Source organism: Salmo salar, chromosome ssa03, assembly GCF_905237065.1.
Source record: "Salmo salar chromosome ssa03, Ssal_v3.1, whole genome shotgun sequence".
NCBI classification, from domain to species: Eukaryota; Metazoa; Chordata; class Actinopteri; order Salmoniformes; family Salmonidae; genus Salmo; species Salmo salar.
Genome location: NC_059444.1, coordinates 49867033 through 49887443, shown reverse-complemented (window position 1 = coordinate 49887443; position 20411 = coordinate 49867033). Strand labels below are relative to the sequence as shown.

The 20411-nt window shown below is 43.3% G+C and overlaps 1 protein-coding gene across 1 annotated transcript in view; it reads right to left on the bottom strand.

Moving 5' to 3' along the window:
* Positions 1 to 20411, bottom strand: part of cramp1 (cramped chromatin regulator homolog 1) — a 60405-nt gene that overhangs the window by 39444 nt on the left and 550 nt on the right. Inside the window, exons 2-3 of the mRNA XM_045716043.1 lie at positions 19880 to 20250; positions 16930 to 17135 (exon numbers count right to left, since the gene is read on the bottom strand). Coding sequence (XP_045571999.1) covers positions 16930 to 17135; positions 19880 to 20250 — 577 coding nt within the window. The remainder of the gene's footprint in view (positions 1 to 16929; positions 17136 to 19879; positions 20251 to 20411) is intronic.

The window sequence follows — 20411 nt, the reverse complement described above, 5'->3', positions numbered from 1 at the left end:
TTGCATTAGGAGGAACCCAGGGCCAACCGCACCAGCATATGGTCTCACAAGGGGTCTGAGGATCTCATCTCGGTACCTAATGGCAGTCAGGCTACCTCTGGCGAGCACATGGAGGGCTGTGCGGCCCCCCAAAGAAATGCCGCCCCACACCATGACGGACCCACCGCCAAACCGGTCATGCTGGAGGATGTTGCAGGCAGCAGAACGTTCTCCACGGCGTCTCCCGACTCTGTCACGTCTGTCACATGTGCTCAGTGTGAACCTGCTTTCATTTGTGAAGAGCACAGGGCGCCAGTGGCGAATTTGCCAATCTTGGTGTTCTCTGGCAAATGCCAAACGTCCTGCACGGTGTTGGGCTGTAAGCACAACCCCCACCTGTGGACGTCGGGCCCTCATACCACCCTCATGGAGTGTGTTTCTGACCGTTTGAGCAGACACATGCACATTTGTGGCCTGCTGGAGGTCATTTTGCAGGGCTCTGGCAGTGCTCCTCCTGCTCCTCCTTGCACAAAGGCGGAGGTAGCGGTCCTGCTGCTGGGTTGTTGCCCTCCTACGGCCTCCTCCACGTCTCCTGATGTACTGGCCTGGCTCCTGGTAGCGCCTCCATGCTCTGGACACTACGCTGACAGACACAGCAAACCTTCTTGCCACAGCTCGCATTGATGTGCCATCCTGGATGAGCTGCACTACCTGAGCCACTTGTGTGGGTTGTAGACTCCGTCTCATGCTACCACTAGAGTGAAAGCACCGCCAGCATTCAAAAGTGACCAAAACGTCAGCCAGGAAGCATAGGAACTGAGAAGTGGTCTGTGGTCACCACCTGCAGAACCACTCCTTTATTGGGGGTGTCTTGCTAATTGCCTATAATTTCCACCTGTTGTCTATTCCATTTGCACAACAGCATGTGAAATTTATATTCAATCAGTGTTGCTTCCTAAGTGGACAGTTTGATTTCACAGAAGTGTGATTGACTTGGAGTTACATTGTGTTGTTTAAGTGTTCCCTTTATTTTTTTGAGCAGTGTATTTTAAGTCAGAACCGTCCAGAATAATGATGCTAGTCGGCCGGGAGAGTGCGGTTGAAGAGCATGCACTTCGTTTTACTAGCATTTAAAAGCAGTTGGAGGCCACGGAAAGAGTGTCGTATGGCGTTGAAGCTCATTTGGAGGTTTGTTAACACACTGTCCAAAGAAGGGCCAGAAGTATAGAGAATGGTATCGTTTGCATAGAGGTGGATCAGAGAATCACCAGCAGCAAGAGCGACATCATTGATATATACAGAGAAAAGAGTCGGCCTGAGAATTACACCCTGTGGCACCCCCATAGAGACTGCCCGAGGTCCGGACAACAGGCCGTCTGATTTGACACACTTACCTATCTGAGAAGTAGTTAGTGAACCAGAAGAGGCAGTCATTTGAGAAGCTAAAGGTTATTGAGTCTGCCGATGAGAATGCGGTGATCGACAAAGTCGAAAGCCTTGGCCAGGTTGATGAAGACGGCTGCACAGTACTGTCTCTTATCGATGGCAGTTATGATATTGTTTAGGACATTGAGCGTGGCCAAGGTGCACCCATGACCAGCTCGAAATCCAGATTGCATAGTGGAGAACGAACGGTGGGATTCGAAATGGTCGGTGATCTGTTTATTAACTTGGCTTTCAAAGTTTAAAAAAAAGGCAGGGCAGGATGGATATACAGTTGAAGTCAGAAGTTTACATACACTTAGGTTAGAGTAATTAAAACTCCTTTTTCAACCAACCCATAAATTCCTTGTTAACAAATTACAGTTTTGACGAGTTGGTTAGGACATCTACTTTTTGATTCACAAGTCATTTTTCCAACAATTGTTTACAGAAAGATTACTTCACTTATAATTCACAGCATCACAATTCTAGAAATGGGAAATTCCAGAAAATGTCATGGCTTTAGAAACTTCTGATAACTTAAGTTATGTCAATTAGCCTAATTGAAGGTGTACCTGTGGGTGTATTTCAAGGCCTACCTTCAAACTCAGTGCCTCTTTGCTTTACATCATGGGAAAATCAAAAGAAATCAGCCAAGACCTCAGAAAAAAAAAACAATTGTAGACCTCCACAAGTCTGCTTCATCATTGGGAGCAATTTCCAAACGCCTGAAGGTACCACGTTCATCTGTGCAAACAATAGTACGCGAGTATAAACACCATGGGACCACGCAGCCGTCATACCGCTCAGGAAACAGACGCGTTCTATCTCCTAGAGATGAACGTACTTTGTGCGAAAAATGCAAATCAATCCCAGAACAGCAAAGGACCTTGAAGACGCTGGAGAAAACAGGTACAAAAGTATCTATATCCACAGTAAAACGAGTCCTATATCGACATAACCTGAAAGGCCGCTCAGCAAGGAAGAAGCCATGCTCCAAAACCGCCATAAAAAAGCCAGACTACGGTTTGCAACTGCACATGGGGACAAAGACATCAGTCAGGAAGTTAAAGCTTGGTCGCAAATGGGTCTTCCAAATGGACAATGACCCCATCATACTACCAAAGTTGTGGCAAAATGGCTTAAGGACAACAAAGTCAATGTATTGGAGTGGCCATCACAAAGCCCTGACCTCAACCCTATAGAACATTTGTGGGCAGAACTGAAAAAGCGTGTAGGAGCAAGGAGGCCTACAAACCTGACTCAGTTACACCAGCTCTGTCAGGAGGAATGGGCCAAAATTCACCCAACTTATTGTGGGAAGCTTGTTGAAGGCTACCCAAAACGTTTTACCCAAATTAAACAATTGAAAGGAAATGCTACCAAATACTAATTGAGTGCGTGTAAACTTCTGACCCGCTGGGAATGTGAAGAAAGAAGTAAAAGCTGAAATAAAATCACTGTACCATTATTCTGACATTTCACATTCTTAAAATAAAGTAGTGATCCTAACTGACCTAAAAACAGGGAATTTTTAGGAATTGGGGAATTGAGAAAAACTGAGTTTAAATGTATTTGGCTAAGGTGAAAGTAAACTTGCGACTTCAACTGTAGGTCTGTAACAGTTTGGTTCTAAGGTGTCTCCCCCTTTGAAGAGGGGATGACCGCGGCAGCTTTCCAATCTTCAGGGATCTCAGACAATACGAAAGAGTGAACAGGTTAGTACTAGGGGTTGAGGCTGATAATTTTAGAAAGATAGTGTCCAGATTGTCTAGCCCAGCTGATTTGTAGGGATCCAGATGTTGCAGCTCTTTCAGAACATCAACTGTTTGGATTTGGGTGAAGGAGAAGCGGGGGGGGGGGGGAGATTATCGTATATTTAAAAATCGGTAGTGACAGTGTTTTCTATCCTCAGTGCAGTGGGCAGCTGGGAGGAGGTGCTCTTATTCTCCATGGACTTTAGTGTCCCAAAACCTTTTGGAATTTGTGCTACAGGAAGCAAAATTCTGTTTGAAAAAGCTAGCTTTTGCTTTCCTAACTGACTGAGTATATTGGTTCCTTACTTCCCTGAAGACTTGCACATCGCAGGGGCTATTCGATGCTAATGCAGAACGCCACAGGATGTTTTTGTGCTGGTCAAGGGAAGTCAGGTCTGGAGTGAACCAAGGGCTATATCTGTTCTTAGTTCTACATTTTTTTAAACGGGGCATGCTTATTTAAGATGGAGAGGAAAGCACTTTTGAAGAGCAACCAAGCATCTTCTACTGACGGGATGAGGTCAATATCCTTCCAGGATAACCGGGCCAGGTCGGTAAGAAAGGCCTGCTCGCTGAAGTGTTTTAGGGAGCGTTTGAGAGATGAGGGGTGGTCGTTTGACCGCGGACCCATTACGCACCCAGGCAATGAGGCAGTGATCGCTGAGATCCTGGTTGAAGACAGCAGAGGTGTATTTAGAGGGCAAGGGGGTCAGGATGATATGAGGTTGCCCATGGTTACGGATTTAGGGTTGTACCTGGTAGGTTCCTTGATAATTTGTGGAGATTGAGGGCATCTAGCTTAGATTATAGTACGGCCAAGGTGTTAAGCATGTCCCAGTTTAGGTCACCGAACAATACGAACTCTGAAGATAGATAGGTGGCGATCAATTCACATATGGTGTCCAGGGCACAGCTGGGGGCTGAAGGGGGGTCTATAAACAAGCAGCAACGCTGAGAGACTTGTTTCTGGAAAGGTGGATTTTTAAAAGTAGAAGCTCGAATTGTTTGGGTACAGACCTGGATAGTAAGACAGAACTCTGCAGGCTCTCTCTGCAGTAGATTGCAACTCCGCCCCCTTTGGCAGTTCTATCTTGTCGGAAGATGTAGTTAGGGATGGAAATTTCAGGGTTTTTGGTGGTCTTCCTAAGTCAGGATTCAGACACGGCTAGGACATCCGGGTTGGCGGAGTCTACTAAAGCAGTGAATAAAACAAACTTAGGGAGGAGGCTTCTGATGTTAACATGCATGAAACCAAGGCATTTATGGTTACAGAAGTAAACAAATGAGAGCACCTGGGGACACAAAGGGCTGGGTTAACCTCTACATCACCAGAGGAACAGAGGACGAGTAGGATAAGAGTATGGCTAAAGGCTAAAAGAACTGGTCGTCTAGTGCGTTCGGAACAGAGAGTAAAGGGGGCAGGTATCTGGGCACAGAAGGATAGATTCAAGGCATAATGTACAGACAAGGGTATGGTAGGATGTGAGTACAGTGGAGGTAAGCCTAGGCATTGAGTGACGATGAGAGGTTGTGTCTCTAGAAGCACCATTAACGCCAGGTGCGGAACAGGGCTAGCTAAGGCATATTGAGCAGGGCTGGAGGCTCTACAGTGAAATAAGACAAAGATTACTAACCAAAACAGTAATAGACAAGGGATATTGACATTAGGGAGAGGCATGTGTAGCCGAGTAATCATAGGGTGATTCAGACCGCTAGCAGGCCAGGGCTAGCAGATGGGCCTCAGGGGGACGTCGCAACGGGGGAGCCTGATTGAAACCCCCTCGTACGGTTACGTCGGCAGACCAGTCGTGATGGATCGGCGGGGCAGCAAAGGGTCCAGGCCAATTGGAAAAAAATAGGTAAATGAAGCCCAGGGATTATCTGATGTATTTCTTCAGCTAGCCGGGAGATGAGCCTAGCTCGAGGCTAACTCCAGGCTAACTGGTGCTTGCTTCGGGACAGAGACGTAAGCCAGGAGTAGCCACCCGGATAGCAGCTAGCTAACAGATAATCCAGAGTAAAGGTTCAGAGCTTTCGGTAGGAATCTGGAGATATGGTGGAGAAAAGCAGTCCGAAATGCTCTGGGTTGATATCGTGCTTTGCAGTTGACAGGGCTAAAGCTGGAAGATGTCCGAGTTAACGGTGATGACCGCTAGCAGTGGCTAACTGACTACTAGCTAGTTATCTGGCTAGCTTCTGAAAGGGGTTATGGTTCTTAAGTATTAAAAAAAAAAATAGCAGATCCATACCACATTGGGTGAGGCGGGTTGCAGGTGAGTATGTTCAGTCCGTAGATGGAAAAATTTGATTGTTTCTTTCTTTAAAAATATATACAAGGACCGGGACAAGACAATCAAAACATCCCACTGTTATGCCATCATGGAAGAGGTAGGCCATGTCAGAAGCAGAGCAGAAAATAAAAAAACAAATAGTGCAAGGCTGTGTATTATAACTGTTAGCCTAATGGCACATCACAGTTGACGTTGGGGTAGTTGTCTTAAAGCAAGAAAGACAAGTCTGTCTACGGTCTCTGGCTTTAAAGTTGCCCTACGGCAGGTCACTATATTGCCACCTGTGCTAAAAACATGCTCTGAGGGGGAGCTGGTCGCAGGAATGCACAGGTAGCGCTTTGCCAGGTGGCTGACTTGGGGAAAGTTTTTTGGGTGGATCTTCCACCAGTCTAGTGGATTGGTTTCACGGTCTGCATCAGGAGACTGAAAGTAGCAGCTGAGTTCCTTTTCTACCAGCTGGATTTCAGTAAGACCTGTGGTGGTGGAGCATGGCTTTTTGAAAAAAACTGCCCAGTGACTTTCTCTTTTTAGCTGGCAGTTGTGGTGAAGCAGCAGCAACGTCTCCCTGTGCTGGGCTTGGATGGCCCTCATTGACCATCTGAGACAGCTCTCGCTTTTATGTGGCCCACCTTCTCCTCTTAGATGTAATGTGTTTTAAACCGAGGGTCGACCAACGAGGCTATGTCCAGGAGGTCATCTGTGGCTAGATCATCATATTTCTCATTCAGATAGTCCATGACTATCGTTTTGATGGTTTGGGTGAGCTCCATTTCACCATCATTAGGTTTCATGACCTCTGTATTGAACAGGTGTAGTACTGGCTTCAGGTAAGAACCACTGACATGAGACTCACCGGACAGAGCATCGGTGAATTCTAGGAGTGATGATGGACTCAAGAACATCTACAGTTGAAGTCAGAAGTTTACATACACCTTAACCAAATACATTTAAACTCAGTTTCACAGTTCCTGACATTTAATCCTAGTAAAAATTCCCTGTCTTAGGTCAGTCAGCATCACCACTTCATTTTAAGAATGTGAAATGTCAGAATAATAGTAGAGAGAATGATTTATTTTAGCTTTTATTTATTTCATCACATTCCCAGTGGGTGAAAAGTTTACATACACTCAATTAGTATTTGGTAGCATTGCTTATAAATTGTTTAACTTGGGTCAAACGTTTTGGGTAGCCTTCCACAAGCTTCCCACTATAAGTTGGATGAATTTTGGCACATTCCTCCTGACAGAGCTGGTGTAACTGAGTCAGGATTGCTCGGACATGCTTGCTCGCACCTGCTTTTTCAGTTCTGCCCACAGATTTTCTACGGGATTGAGGTCAGGGCTTTGTGATGGCCACTCCAATGCCTTGACTTTGTCCTTGAGCCATTTTGCAACAACTTTGGAAGTATGCTTGGGGTCATTGTCCATTTGCGACCAAGCTAACTTCCTAACTGATGTCTTGAGATGTTGCTTCAATATATCCACATAATTTTCCTTCTCATGATGCCATCTATTTTGTGAGGTGCACCAGTCCCTCCCGCAGCAAAGCATCCCCACAACTTGATGCTGCCACCCCCGTGCTTCACAGTTGGAATGGTGTTCTTCGGCTTGCAAGCCTCCCCCTTTTCCCTCCAAACATAACAATGGTCATTATGACCAAACAGTTCTATCTTTGTTTCATGAGACCAGAGGACATTTCTCCAAAAAGTATGATCTTTGTCCCCATGTGCAGTTGCAAACCGTAGTCTGGCTTTTTTTAATGGTGGTTTTAGAGCAGTGGCTTCTTCCTTGATGAGCGGCCTTTCAGGTTATGACGATATAGGTCCTGTTTTACTGTGGATATAGATACTTCTGTATCGGTTTCCTCCATCATCTTCACAAGGTCCTTTGCTGTTGTTCTGGGATTGATTTGCACTTTTCGCACCAAAGTACGTTCATCTCTAGGAGACCGAACACGGCTCGTTCATGAGCGGTATGACGGCTGCGTGGTCCTATGGTGTTTATACTTGCGTACTATTGTTTGTACAGATGAACGTGGCAGCTTCAGGCGTTTGGAAATTGCTCCCAAGGATGAACAAGACTTGGATGTCTACAATTTGTTTTCTGAGGTCTTGTCTGACATCTTTTGATTTTCCCATGATGTCAAGCAAAGAGGCACTGAATTTGAAGGTAGGCCTTGAAATACATCCACAGGTCCACCTCCAATTGACTCAAATGATGTCAATTAGCCTATCAAAAGCTTCTAAAGCCATGACATCATTTTCTGGAATTTTCCAAGCAGTTTAAAGGCACAGTCAACTAAGTGTATGTAAACTTCTGACCCACTGGAATTGTGATACAGTGGGTCAGCAACGAGTTTTATTGACTCCAACCTAAGTGTATGTAAACTTCAACTGTATATGTGGGAGCTAAGTGCCAGGTCTTCTTGTCACTGGACAAGACCTGTGAAATGTCTTTCTGCTGCTCCAGTACTCTTTGCACCATCTTTTAACGTGATCCCCACCTGGTAGGCGACTGTCACCAAGTTATGCAGGGGTAGGTTGTGTTCTTTGAGCAACTGACAGGTCTCTCTTCTTTTTCCATGAATAGGAAAAGGTACCTAAAATGTAAAAATCGAAATATTTAACTTAATCAGCTGATAAAAATGTTTTTAAAAAGCATTTAGTTTCATCTAACCAATCACATAAATAATACACAATTGACAAGGTTACTTACCAATGGCCAAGTGCAGACAATGTCCAAAACATTGCAGTTGGGTCCATTTGTTGATTTGAGCGGCCTTCACCACGTTCACACCACTATCCGTTGTAAAGCAGACCGGTCTGTCTTGACTTAGTCCCCAGGAGGCGAGAGCTTCAATGAGACCCTCTGCTATAGCTTCACGAGTGTGGTCGTCGGGAAAGTATGATGTTTGAAGGCATTTCTTTTAAAGATTCCACTCTTTGTCAATATAGTGGACAGTAAGGCTAATATAAGGCTCTGACGTGAGCCGTCTACTGCACAATTTGCACCGAACATTGCTCTGCTCTTTGTCGGACTTCAAAAAGCCAAACCACTTCCAAATAACTGAAACAGTTGAACCCTTTTTATCAATAATTTCTTCGTTGGAAGCTGCTCCTTCTCCATGGTTATCACTGCCACTGTTTTCACCTACATCACTCATTTTTCGTGGTTAATAATAGCTACTCCATCACTTCAGGTGCAAAGTGGTTTTTAGTGGGTGTATACCTCTCCATGTGCACATTGTCACTTCTCCCCACATTCCTGCTGCGTCACAAAGGTGAAATGGACTGCTGTACCTAATTATTCTATATTGACATTATCTAAAATGAATCTAAACATTTATATCAAATTGAGGGAAGCAATTACCTCAATTATTGATATTGTCGCTCACCCCTACTCCACAATCACCCGACCTCAACCCAATTGAGATGAGTTGGACCGTAGGTTGCAGGAAAAGCAGCCAACAAGTGCTCAGCTTATGTGGACACTCCCTCAAGACGGTTGGGAAAGGGTGGCTACTTTGAAGAATCTCAACTGTAAAATATATTTTTATTTGTTTAACACATTACATGTGTGTTATTTCATAGTTTGTCTTCACTATTATTCTACAATGGAAACATAAAAAAATTCTAATAAAAGGAAAAACCCTGAATGAGTAGGTGTCCAAACTTGACTGATACTGTAATTATGGGGACTTAACTTGTTAGGGCTAGGGTCCATTTCCTCAATTTCCGCCTGACTGACGTGCCCAAAGTAAACTGCCTGTGGCTCAAGCCCTGAAGCCAGGATATGAATATAATTGATACCATTGGAAAGAAAACTTTGTAGAAAATGTTAAAATAATGTAGGAGACTGAAACACAATAGATATGGTAGGAGAAAATCCAACCAGATTATTATTATTTTTTGAGAGCCCATGCTCTTTCCAACGGAATTTATAAAGGGAAAAAAATAAATCTAGCTCCTAGTACGCAATTCCTATGGCTTCCACTGGGTGTCAGTAGTCTGTTCAAGGTTTCAGGCTTGTTTCTTCCAAAACGAGTAAGAAATATGAGTTTTACTACAGGGACATACTTGGAAATGTGTGTATGCGCGAGCGACGCAGAGGACGCGCACCTGCTAATATCGTTTTCCTATTGAACAGACTTCTTTCCGTATGAAATATTACAGTTTAATTACATTTTAGGGTATCTGAGGATTAAATAGAAACATATTTTGACTTGTTGAAACAAAGTTTAGGGGTAGAATTTCAGATTCCCATCTTGGCATGTTGAACAAGTGGATTACTCAAAATCGATGGCGCCAACTAAATTGGCTTTTTGGGATATAAAGAAGGATTTTATCTAACAAAACGACACTACATGTTATAGCTGGGACCCTTTGGATGACAAATCAGAGGAGGATTTTCAAAAAGTAAGTGAATATTTAATAGCTATTTGGGATTTTATGAAGCCTGTGCCGGTGGAAAAATATGTTGATGTGGGGCGCCGTCCTCAAACAATCGCATGGCATGCTTTTGCTGTAAAGCCTACTGTAAATCGGACAGTGCAGTTAGATTAACAAGAATTTAAGCTTTTAACTGATATAAGACACTTGTATGTACCTAAATGTTGAATATCATTAATTTTGGGGGATTATTTATTCGGATTGCACGCCCTCCAGTCTCACTGGAAGTTGTCCCGCTAGCGGGACGCCTAGCCCAAAGTTAAGTGGCAAAAACAATGGGTTAAATACATGTCAAATTATATACACACACAAAAATATATCTGTTTCCTGACCGTTCTTGCATCGCTCAGATATAGGGGTCAGATACTTCAGAGCAAACATCAAATATAATTTTTTGGGACTGTTGTTCCATGTTGTGAATCTGTTATAAATGCGTTTGAATGGGCAGTAAGGCCAAATTAAATGTATCAAATTATTTTAATACTTAAAAGGCATCTTAATTCAAAATCAAATAGCAAATATAATCATTGGTATGACCATACAAAAATTCCGTATATGCTAGTAGAACCTCCACAGCTTAGACTGTAACGGGTTCTAACAAACTTGTATACTTATTCCACTAACAGGCACAATCATATTTCTCTCCCCAAGTGATAGCCTAAAACTTCTAATTCCTAATGAGTAAGTACTTCAGTTTGCATATACTGTGGTTTTCTAGTAGGAGAGTGCATAGTAGTCTTAGTGATGAAATACTGTATGTGATCCAATTGCCCCACACACACCAAAGTAATAAGGTTGATATAAACTCAGCAAAAAAAGAGACTTCCTCTCTCTGACAACTGCATTTATTTTCAGCAAACTTAACGTGTAAATATTTGTATGAACATAACAAGATTCAACAACCGAGACAGAACTGAACAAGTTCCACAGATACGTGACTAACAGAAATGGAATAATGTGTCCCTCAACAAAGGGGGGGGGTCAAAATCAAAAGTAAGTCAGTATCTGGTGTGGCCACCAGCTAGCTGCATTAACCTCTTACATCTAGACGTTCCGCTAGCGGAACACCTGCTCCAATATCCAATGATAGGCGTGGCGCGAATTACAAATTCCTCAAAAATACAAAAACTTCAATTTTTCAAACATATGACTATTTCACAGCATTTTAAAGATAAGACTCTCCTTTATCTAACCACACTGTCCGATTTCAAAAAGGCTTTACAACGAAAGCAAAACATTAGATTATGTCAGCAGAGTACCAAGCCAGAAATAATCAGACACCCATTTTTCAAGCTAGCATATAATGTCACAAAAACCCAGAAGACAGCTAAATGCAGCACTAACCTTTGATGATCTTCATCAGATGACAACCCTAGGACATTATGTTATACAATACATGCATGTTTTGTTCAATCAAGTTCATATTTATATCAAAAACCAGCTTTTTACATTAGCATGTGACGTTCAGAACTAGCATACCCCCCGCAAACTTCCGGCGAATTCACTAAGAATTTACTAAATTACTCACGATAAACGTTCACAAAAAGCATAACAATTATTTTAAGAATTATAGATACAGAACTCCTCTATGCACTCGATATGTCCGATTTTAAAATAGCTTTTTGGTGAAAGCACATTTTGCAATATTCTAAGTACATAGCCCAGCCATCACGGGCTAGCTATTTAGACACCAGGCAAGTTTAGCCTTCACCAAAATCAGATTTACTATTATAAAAGTTTGATTACCTTTTGTTGTCTTCGTCAGAATGCACTCCCAGGACTGCTACTTCAATAACAAATGTTGGTTTGGTCCAAAATAATCCATCGTTATATCCGAATAGCGGCGTTTTGTTCGTGCGTCCCAGACACTATCCGAAATGGTAAATCAGGGTTGTGCGCATGGCGCAATTCGTGACAAAAAAAATTCTAAATATTCCATTACCGTACTTGGAAGCATGTCAACCGCTGTTTAAAATCAATTTTTATGCAATTTATCTCGTAAAAAAGCGATAATATTCCGACCGGGAATCTCCTTTTTGGCAAACAGGAAAAATCACAAAGATGGGGGCGGCCAGGGCACGCGCCTAAGCCCACAGTCCCTTGATCGGCCACTTGAGAAAGGCGATAATGTGTTTCAGCCTGGGGCTGGGATGACGACATTCAGGTTTTTCCCGGGCTCTGAGCGCCCATGGAAGACATAGGAAGTGTCACGTTAGAGCAGTGATCCTTTGTAAAAGATAGAGATGGCAAAGAAGTTCAAGAAATGGTCAGACAGGCCACTTCCTGTAAAGGAATCTCTCAGGTTTTGACCTGCCATTTGAGTTCTGTTATACTCACAGACACCATTCAAACAGTTTTAGAAACTTTAGGGTGTTTTCTATCCATATGTAATAAGTATATGCATATTCTCGTTACTGGGTAGGAGTAGTAACCAGATTAAATCGGGTACGTTTTTTATCCAGCCGTGAAAATACTGCCCCCTAGCCATAACAGGTGAAGAACTGCAATGCATATCTCCTTCTCATGGCCTGCGGCAGATTTGCAATGAACTATTATGTGAGATGTTACCCCACTCTTTAACCAAGGCGCCTGCAAGTTCATGGACATTCCTGGGGGGGGCAATGGCCCTAGACCTCACCCTCCAATCCAACCGGTCCCAATGCTGGTGGCATTGTCGTGCTGGAGGGTCATGTCAAGATGAGCTGGCAGGAAGGGTAGCACATGAGGGAGGAGGATGTCTTCCCTGTAACGCACAGCATTGAGATTGCCTGCAATGACAACAAGCTCAGTCCCATGATGCTGACACACTGCCCCAGACCATGAAGGACCCTCCACCTCGATCCCGCTCCAGAGTACAGGCCTCGGTGTAACGCTCATTCCTTCGACAATAAACGTGAATCCGACCATCACCCCTGGTGAGACAAAACCGCGACTCGTCAGTTAAGAGCACTTTTTGCCAGTCCTGTCTGGTCCAGCGACAATGGGTTTGTGCCCATAGGTTTGTTTCTGGTGATGTCTGGTGAGGACCTGCCTTACAACAGGCCTACAAGCCCTCAGTCCAGCCTCTCTCAGCCTATTGCGGACAGTCTGAGCTAGAGGTCGACCGATTAACTGCTATGGGCTAGGTGGGACGTTAGCGTCCCACTCTATTCAACAGCCAGTGGAAGAGCGTGGCGCGAAATCCAAAAACCTCAAATGCTATAATTTCAAACATATGACTATTTTACACCATTTGAAAGATAAGAATCGCGTTAACCTCTCTCGGGTATGTGGGACGCACCTAGTCAACAGCCAGTGGAATCGAGTGGCGCGATATTCAAAAACCTTAAAAACGCTATAACTTCAATTTCTCAAACATATGACTATTTTACACCATTTTAAAGACAAGACTCTCGTTAATCTAACCACACTGTCTGATTTCAAAAATGCTTTACAACGAAAACAAAACATTAGATTATGTCAGCAGAGTACCCAGACAGAAATAATCAGACACCCATTTTTCAAGCTAGCATATAATGTCACAAAAACCAAAACCACAGCACTAACCTTTGATGATCTTCATCAGATGACACTCCTAAGACATTATGTTATACAATACATGCATGCTTTGTTCAATCAAGTTCATATTTATATCAAAAACCAGCTTTTTACATTAGCATGTGATGTTCAGAACTAGCATACCCACCGCAAACTTCGGGTGAATTTACTACATTACTCACGATTAACGTTCACAAAATACATAACAATTATTTTAAGAATTATAGATACAGAACTCCTTTATGCAGTCGCGGTGTCAGATTTTAAAATAGCTTTTCGGCGAAAGCACATTCTGCAATATTCTGAGTACATAGCCCGGCCATCACGGCTAGCTAATTTGACACCCACCAAGTTTGGCCCTCACCAAACTCAGATTTACTATAAGAAAAATTGGATTACCTTTGCTGTTCTTCGTCAGAATGCACTCCCAGGACTTCTACTTCAACAACAAATGTTGGTTTGGTTCCAAATAATCCATAGTTATATCCAAATACCTCCGTTTTCTTCGTGCGTTCAGGTCACTATCCGAAGGGTAACGCGCGAGCGCAGTCCGTGACAAAAAAAAATCTAAATATTCCATTACCAAACGCTGTTTGAAATAAATTTTTATGCAATTTTTCTCGTAAAATAGCAATAATATTCCAACCGGACAACGCTGTATTTATTCAAAGAGGAAAATTAAAAAATGGTGAGGTCTCGTGAATGCGCATCTCCAGTCTCACTGTCCCCAGGCAGACCACTTACAAACTCTGCTGCTGTACTATGCCCAGAGACAGGAGACGCGTCATTCCACTTTCTGAAGGCTTTAGAGAGCCAATGGAAGCCTTAGAAAAAGTGTCACGTAACAGCACAGATGCTGTAATTTAGATAGAGATGCAACAGGACTACAAATTGTCAGACAGGCCACTTCCTGCATGGAATCTTCTCAGGTTTTTGCCTGCCATAGGAGTTATGTTATACTCACAGACACCATTCAAACAGTTTTAGAAACTTCAGAGTGTTTTCTATCCAAATCTACTAATTATATGCATATTCTAGTTACTGGGCAAGAGTAGTAACCCGTTTAAATCGGGTACGTTTTTTTATCCGGCTGTGAAAATACTGCCCCCTTTCCCAGACAGGTTAATCAGAATGGCCAATTTCAAGTTCATATAACAAAATCGGTAAATCGGTATTTTTGGCCACCGATTTGACAGATTTTTTTTTTACACCTTTATTTAACTAGGAAAGTCAGAATAAAAGAACACATTCTTATTTTCAATGAAGGCCTAGGAACGGGGGTTAACTGCCTTGTTCATGGGGGGAATCGGGGATTCGTTTTGCAACCATCCGGTTACTAGTCCAACGCTCTAACCACCTGCCTTTCATTGCACTCCACAAGGAGCCTGCATGGCAGGCTGACTACCTGTTACGCGAGTGCAGCAAGAAGCCAAGGTAAGTTGCTAGCTAGCATTAAACTTATCTTATAAAAAAAACTATCAAACTACACATGGTTGATGATATTACTAGTTTATCTAGCATGTCCTGCGTTGCATATAATCAATGCGGTGCCTGTTAATTTCTCATTGAATCACAGCCTACTTCGACAAACGGGTGATGATTTAACAAGCGCATTTGCGAAAAAAGCACTGTCGTTGCACCAATGTACCTAACCATAAACATCAATGCCTTTTTTTTTTTTTTTTAAATCAACACACAAGTATATATTTTTAAACCTGCATATTTAGTTAATATTGCCTGCTAACATGAATTTGTGTCACTTCTCTTGCGTTCCGTGCAAGCAGTCAGGGTATATGTAGCAATTTGGGCCGCCTGGCTCATTACGAACTGTGTGAAGTCCATTTATTCCTAACAGAGGCTGTAATTAATTTGCCAGAATTGTACATAATTATGACATAACATTGAAGATTGTGCAATGTAAAAATAATATTTAGACTTATGGATGCCACCCATTAGATAAAATACGGAACGGTTCCATATTTCACTGAAAGAATAAACGTGATAGTTTCCGGATTCTACCATATTAATGACCAAAGGCTCGTATTTCTGCGTGCTATTATGTTCAAATTAAGTCTATGATTTGATATTTGATAGAGCAGTCTGACAGAACGATGGTAAGCAGCAGCAGGCTCGTAAGCATTCATTCAAACAGCACCTTCGTGCGTTTTGCCAGCAGCTCTTCGCAATTCTTCAAGCATTGTGCTGTTTATGACTTCAAGCCTATCAATCCCCGAGATTAGGCTGGTGTAACCCATGTGAAATGGCTAGCTAGTTAGCGGGTGCGCGCTAATAGCGTTTCAAACGTCACTTGCTCTGCATGGGTAACGCTGCTTTGAGGGTGGCTGTTGTCTATGTGTTCCTGGTTCGAGCCCAGGTAGGAGCGAGGAGAGGGACGGAAGCTATACTGTTACACTGGCAATACTAAAGTGCCTATAAGAACATCCAATAGTCAAAGGTAAATGAAATACAAATCGTAGAGAGAGAAATAGTCCTATAATAACAACCTAAAACTTCTTACCTGGGAATATTGAAGACTCATGTTAAAAGGAACCACCATGCTCTGAGCAAAGAACTTAAACGTTAGCTTTCTTACATGGCACATATTGCACTTTTACTTTCTTCTCCCAACACTTTGTTTTTGCATTATTTAAACCAAATTGAACATGTTTCATTATTTATTTGAGGCTAAATTGATAGTATTTATGTATTATATTAAGTTAAAAGTGTTCATTCAGTATTGTTGTAATTGTCATTATTACAAATAAATAAATGTAAAAATATATATATAAAAAAAAATTTACCGGCTGATTAATCGGTATCGGCTTTTTTTGGGGGGGGGGTCCTCCAATAATCGGTATCGGCGTTAATAAATCATAAATCGGTCGACCTCTAGTCTGAGCACTGATGGAGGGATTGTGCTTTCCTGGTGTAACTCGGGCAGTTGTTGTTGCCATCCTGTACCTGTCTCGCAGGTGTGATGTTCGGATGTACTGATCCTGTGCAGGTGTTGTTACACGTGGTCTGCCACTGCGAGGACGATCAGCTGTCCGTCCTGTCTCCTTGTAGTGCTCTCTTAGGCGTCTCACAGTAGACATTGCAATTTATTGCCCTGGCCACATCTGCAGTCCTCATGCCTCCTTGCAGCATGCCTAAGGCACATTCACGCAGATGAGCAGGGACCCTGGGCATCTTTATTTTGGTGTTTTTCAGAGTCAGTAGAAAGGCCTCTTTAGTGTCCTAAGTTTTAATAACTGAATTTAAATGCCTACCGTCTAAGATGTTAATGTCTTAACGACCGTTCCACAGATGCATGTTCATTAATTGTTTATGGTTCAATGAACAAGCATGGCAAAAGGTGTTTAAAGCCTTTACAATGAAGATCTGTGAAGTTAATTGGATTTTTACGAATTATCTATGTAAGACAGGGTCCTGACAAGGGGACATCTCTTTTTTTGCTGAGTTTATTTATATTTCGTACTACTCAAAGTTGACTTACCTCGTAGAGCCCTTCGAAGAAGCTGTTCTTGTCCTCTGCACTCCAGGACTCCCACTGTCGCCGGGGTCTCTTTTGGCTGCCCACCGGCTCCTCCTTGACCCCGGGCCCTTGGCCTCTAGGGGCCGCCTTACCCGAGGGCCCCATTGAGCCTGACGTGGAGCCGGACTGACCAGCTGACACTTGGTGAGAGGGACCATTCTCTGACCCTGTGTGAAAAAGGGAAAGAAGGTGAGGAAAAGTACAATTAACAAAAATACAAATGTAACCAATCACATATGCTGAATACAACAGATGTAGACCTTACCGTGAAATGCTGACTTACAAGCCCTTAACCAACAATGCAGTTAAGAAAAATAAGAGCTAAGAAAATAATTTACTAAATAAAAAAAAATAAAACAATAAAATAATAACATGCAGTTCATGTAAGTTCATATAAGGAAATCAGTCAATTTAAATAAATTCCTTAGGCCCTAAATCGATGGATTTCACATGACTGGGAATACAGATGCGTGTCTGTTAGTCACAAATACCTTTAAAAAAGGTAGAAAACCAGTCAGTATCTGGTGTGACCACTATTGCCTCATGCAGTGTGACATCTCCTTCGCATAGAGTTGATCAGGCTGTTGATTGTGGCCTGTGGAATGTTGTCCCATGTCTGGTGGGTGACATGTCTGGTGAGTATGTAGGCCATGGAAGAACTGGGCCATTTTCAGCTTCCAGGAATTGTGTACAGATCCTTGCGTCATGGGGCCTTGCATTATCAAGCTGAAACATTAGGTGATGTCAGCGGGTTAAAGGCACTACAACGGGCCTCAAGATCTCGCCACGGTATCTCTGTATTCAAATTGCCATCAATAAAATGCAATTGTGTTCGTTGTCTGTAGCTTACGCCTGCCCATATCATAACCCCACCATGGGGCACTCTGTTCACAGCGTTGACATCAGCAAACCGCTCACCCACATGACGCCATCCACACTGTCTGCCATCTGCCAGGTAGTTCAAACAGGGACCACTGGCACCCTTCTCCAGCGTGCCAGTGGCCATCGAATGGGAGCATTTGCCCACTGAAGTCAGTTACGATGCCGAACTTCGGTCAAGTCTAGACCCTGGTGAGAACAACAAGCATGCAAGACAAGCTTCCCTGAGATGGTTTGTGACAGTTTATGCGTGCTCAGTCCCCTCCTGCACTCTCTGTTCACTCATGACTGCATGGCCAGGCACATCTCCAACACCATCATCAAGTTTGCGGATGACACAACAGCGGTAGCCATGATCACCGACAACGATCAGACAGCCTATAGGGAGATCAGAGACCTGGCCGTGTGGAGCAAGGACAACAACCTCTCCCTCAACGTGATCAAGACAAAGGAGATGATTTTGGACTACAGGAGGACCGAGCACGCCCCCATTCTCATCGACGGGGCTGTAGTGGAACAGGTTGAGCGCTTCAAGTTCCTTGGTGCCCACATCAACAAACTATCATGGTCCAAACACACCAACACAGTCATGAAGAAGGCACGACAAAGCCTATTACCCTCAGGAGACTGAAAAGATTTGGCATGGGTCCTCAGATCCTCAAAAGGTTCTACAGCTGCACCACCAAGAGCATCCTGACTGGTTGCATTACCGCCTGGTATGGAAACTGCTAGGCCTCCGACCGCAAGGCACTACAGAGGGTAGTGCATACAGCCCAGTACATCACTGGGGCCAAGCATCCTGCAATCTAGGACCTCTATACCAGGCCGTGTGCAGTGTCAGAGGAAGGCCCTAAAAACTGCTAAAGACTCCAGCCACCCTAGTCATAGATTGTTCTCTCTACTACCGCACGGCAAGTGGTACCCGAGTGCCAAGTATAAGTCCCGAAGGGTTCTTAACAGCTTCTACCCCCAAACCATAAGACTACTGAACAGCTAATCAAAGGGCTACCCAGACCCATCTTTCACACTACTGCTACTCTGTTTATTATCTATGCATAGTCACTAACACTACCAACATGTACATGTTACCGCAATTACCTGATGCCCCAGCACATTGACTCTGTACCGGTAACCCATGTATATAGCCTCGCTTGTTATTTTATTGCTGCTGTTTAATTATTTGTGACGTAAGTATTAAAAAAAATAAAAAATAATAATAATGCATATTAAATTCTTAAAGCATTGTTGGTTAAGGGCTAGTACGTAAGCATTTCACTCTAATGTCTACACCTGTTGTATTCGGCGCATGTGATAAATAAAATTTGATATAGAGACCAATAGCTTTAAAAAAATATATAAAGTTAGAACGCCGTTTTAGCACAAACAGTCAGACTGAGGCCAGTGTGTCACATACAACATCATCGTCCTCCAAAAACACACCACAGAGACCCTCCCCTCCTGTGGCTCAAGTGCTGGCAAAGTGAGGCAGCAGGAAAACAAGTCTGTTCCATTTGCCAGGCCTGCAACGAGGAGTGGAGCGAAGTTCCAAAAACAACACTCAAGGCTGGCTTGGAGCAACACTGGCCTTCACCTCACAATGTGCAGGTCAGGAGGGACACAGACCTCAGAGTGAGTACTTCTTCTAAAAAATATGTTGAGTCATAATTAGTATTGAGTTGAGTAGTATTCCAATATCGCAAAATAAGCATTTAATAAAATATTGATTAAAATGCTGACTACTCATAAAGAGTTATCCTATATCAGCTCCCTCTCATAAGCAATAATATGGGATGGCCTCGCAACTTGAATGCAGTTAATGGTGGTTTCCAGGCTCCTGCGTAGAAACAATTAAAGTCTCCATTCAGTATAGATGTTGCCAGCATTAACGCAATATCCTGCATTCAAAACACTGACCATCATCAATGGATTAGCAAAAGTAGCTAAGTCCACTACCAACGGGGAGTAGAGGGATGGGGTACTCCTGTAACACACACACAGGTGACCCCCAGGCACAAACACTTTCACGGCATACCTTTCGATTTTGCCCCGCTGTGACCATTGATAGTTGGGGCGATGGAATCCTTCCGGATTCGTTTGCTCGGGGGTCGAACGCTGGATCTCAAAAAATGATGCTGGTCGTGACTCGGTGGGTTGGGTGTTGTCGAAGACGGGGGCTGTTGGCTCGAGCAAGGTCCAGATGGGTTCGATACGGAGGTGGTAATAACCGGTGCTGAACTGGAGCAGCCCGTAGTTGAAGGATTAAGAATTTCCACTTCGTCTCTCTTTGTACTACGCTCCTCGCTCCCCTGATCTCCGCTCTCCTCCTCGTCACAACCTTCAAGCTTTCTGCCCGAATTATTCGGGCTATCGACACCGATGCCGTCTCTCAGCCCAACTGTCATCCTGGCAAAACACAATCAACACACATGTTTGAAATTTAAAAGACATCACAACGTAAATCAACTTAAAAAAGACGACGTTCTCTTTCTCTCAACATGGCCGCCGCTGTTTGTTTCAAATCCCCTCTCACCGTCCCATCGAAACACGAAAATTGGGTCTGTTTT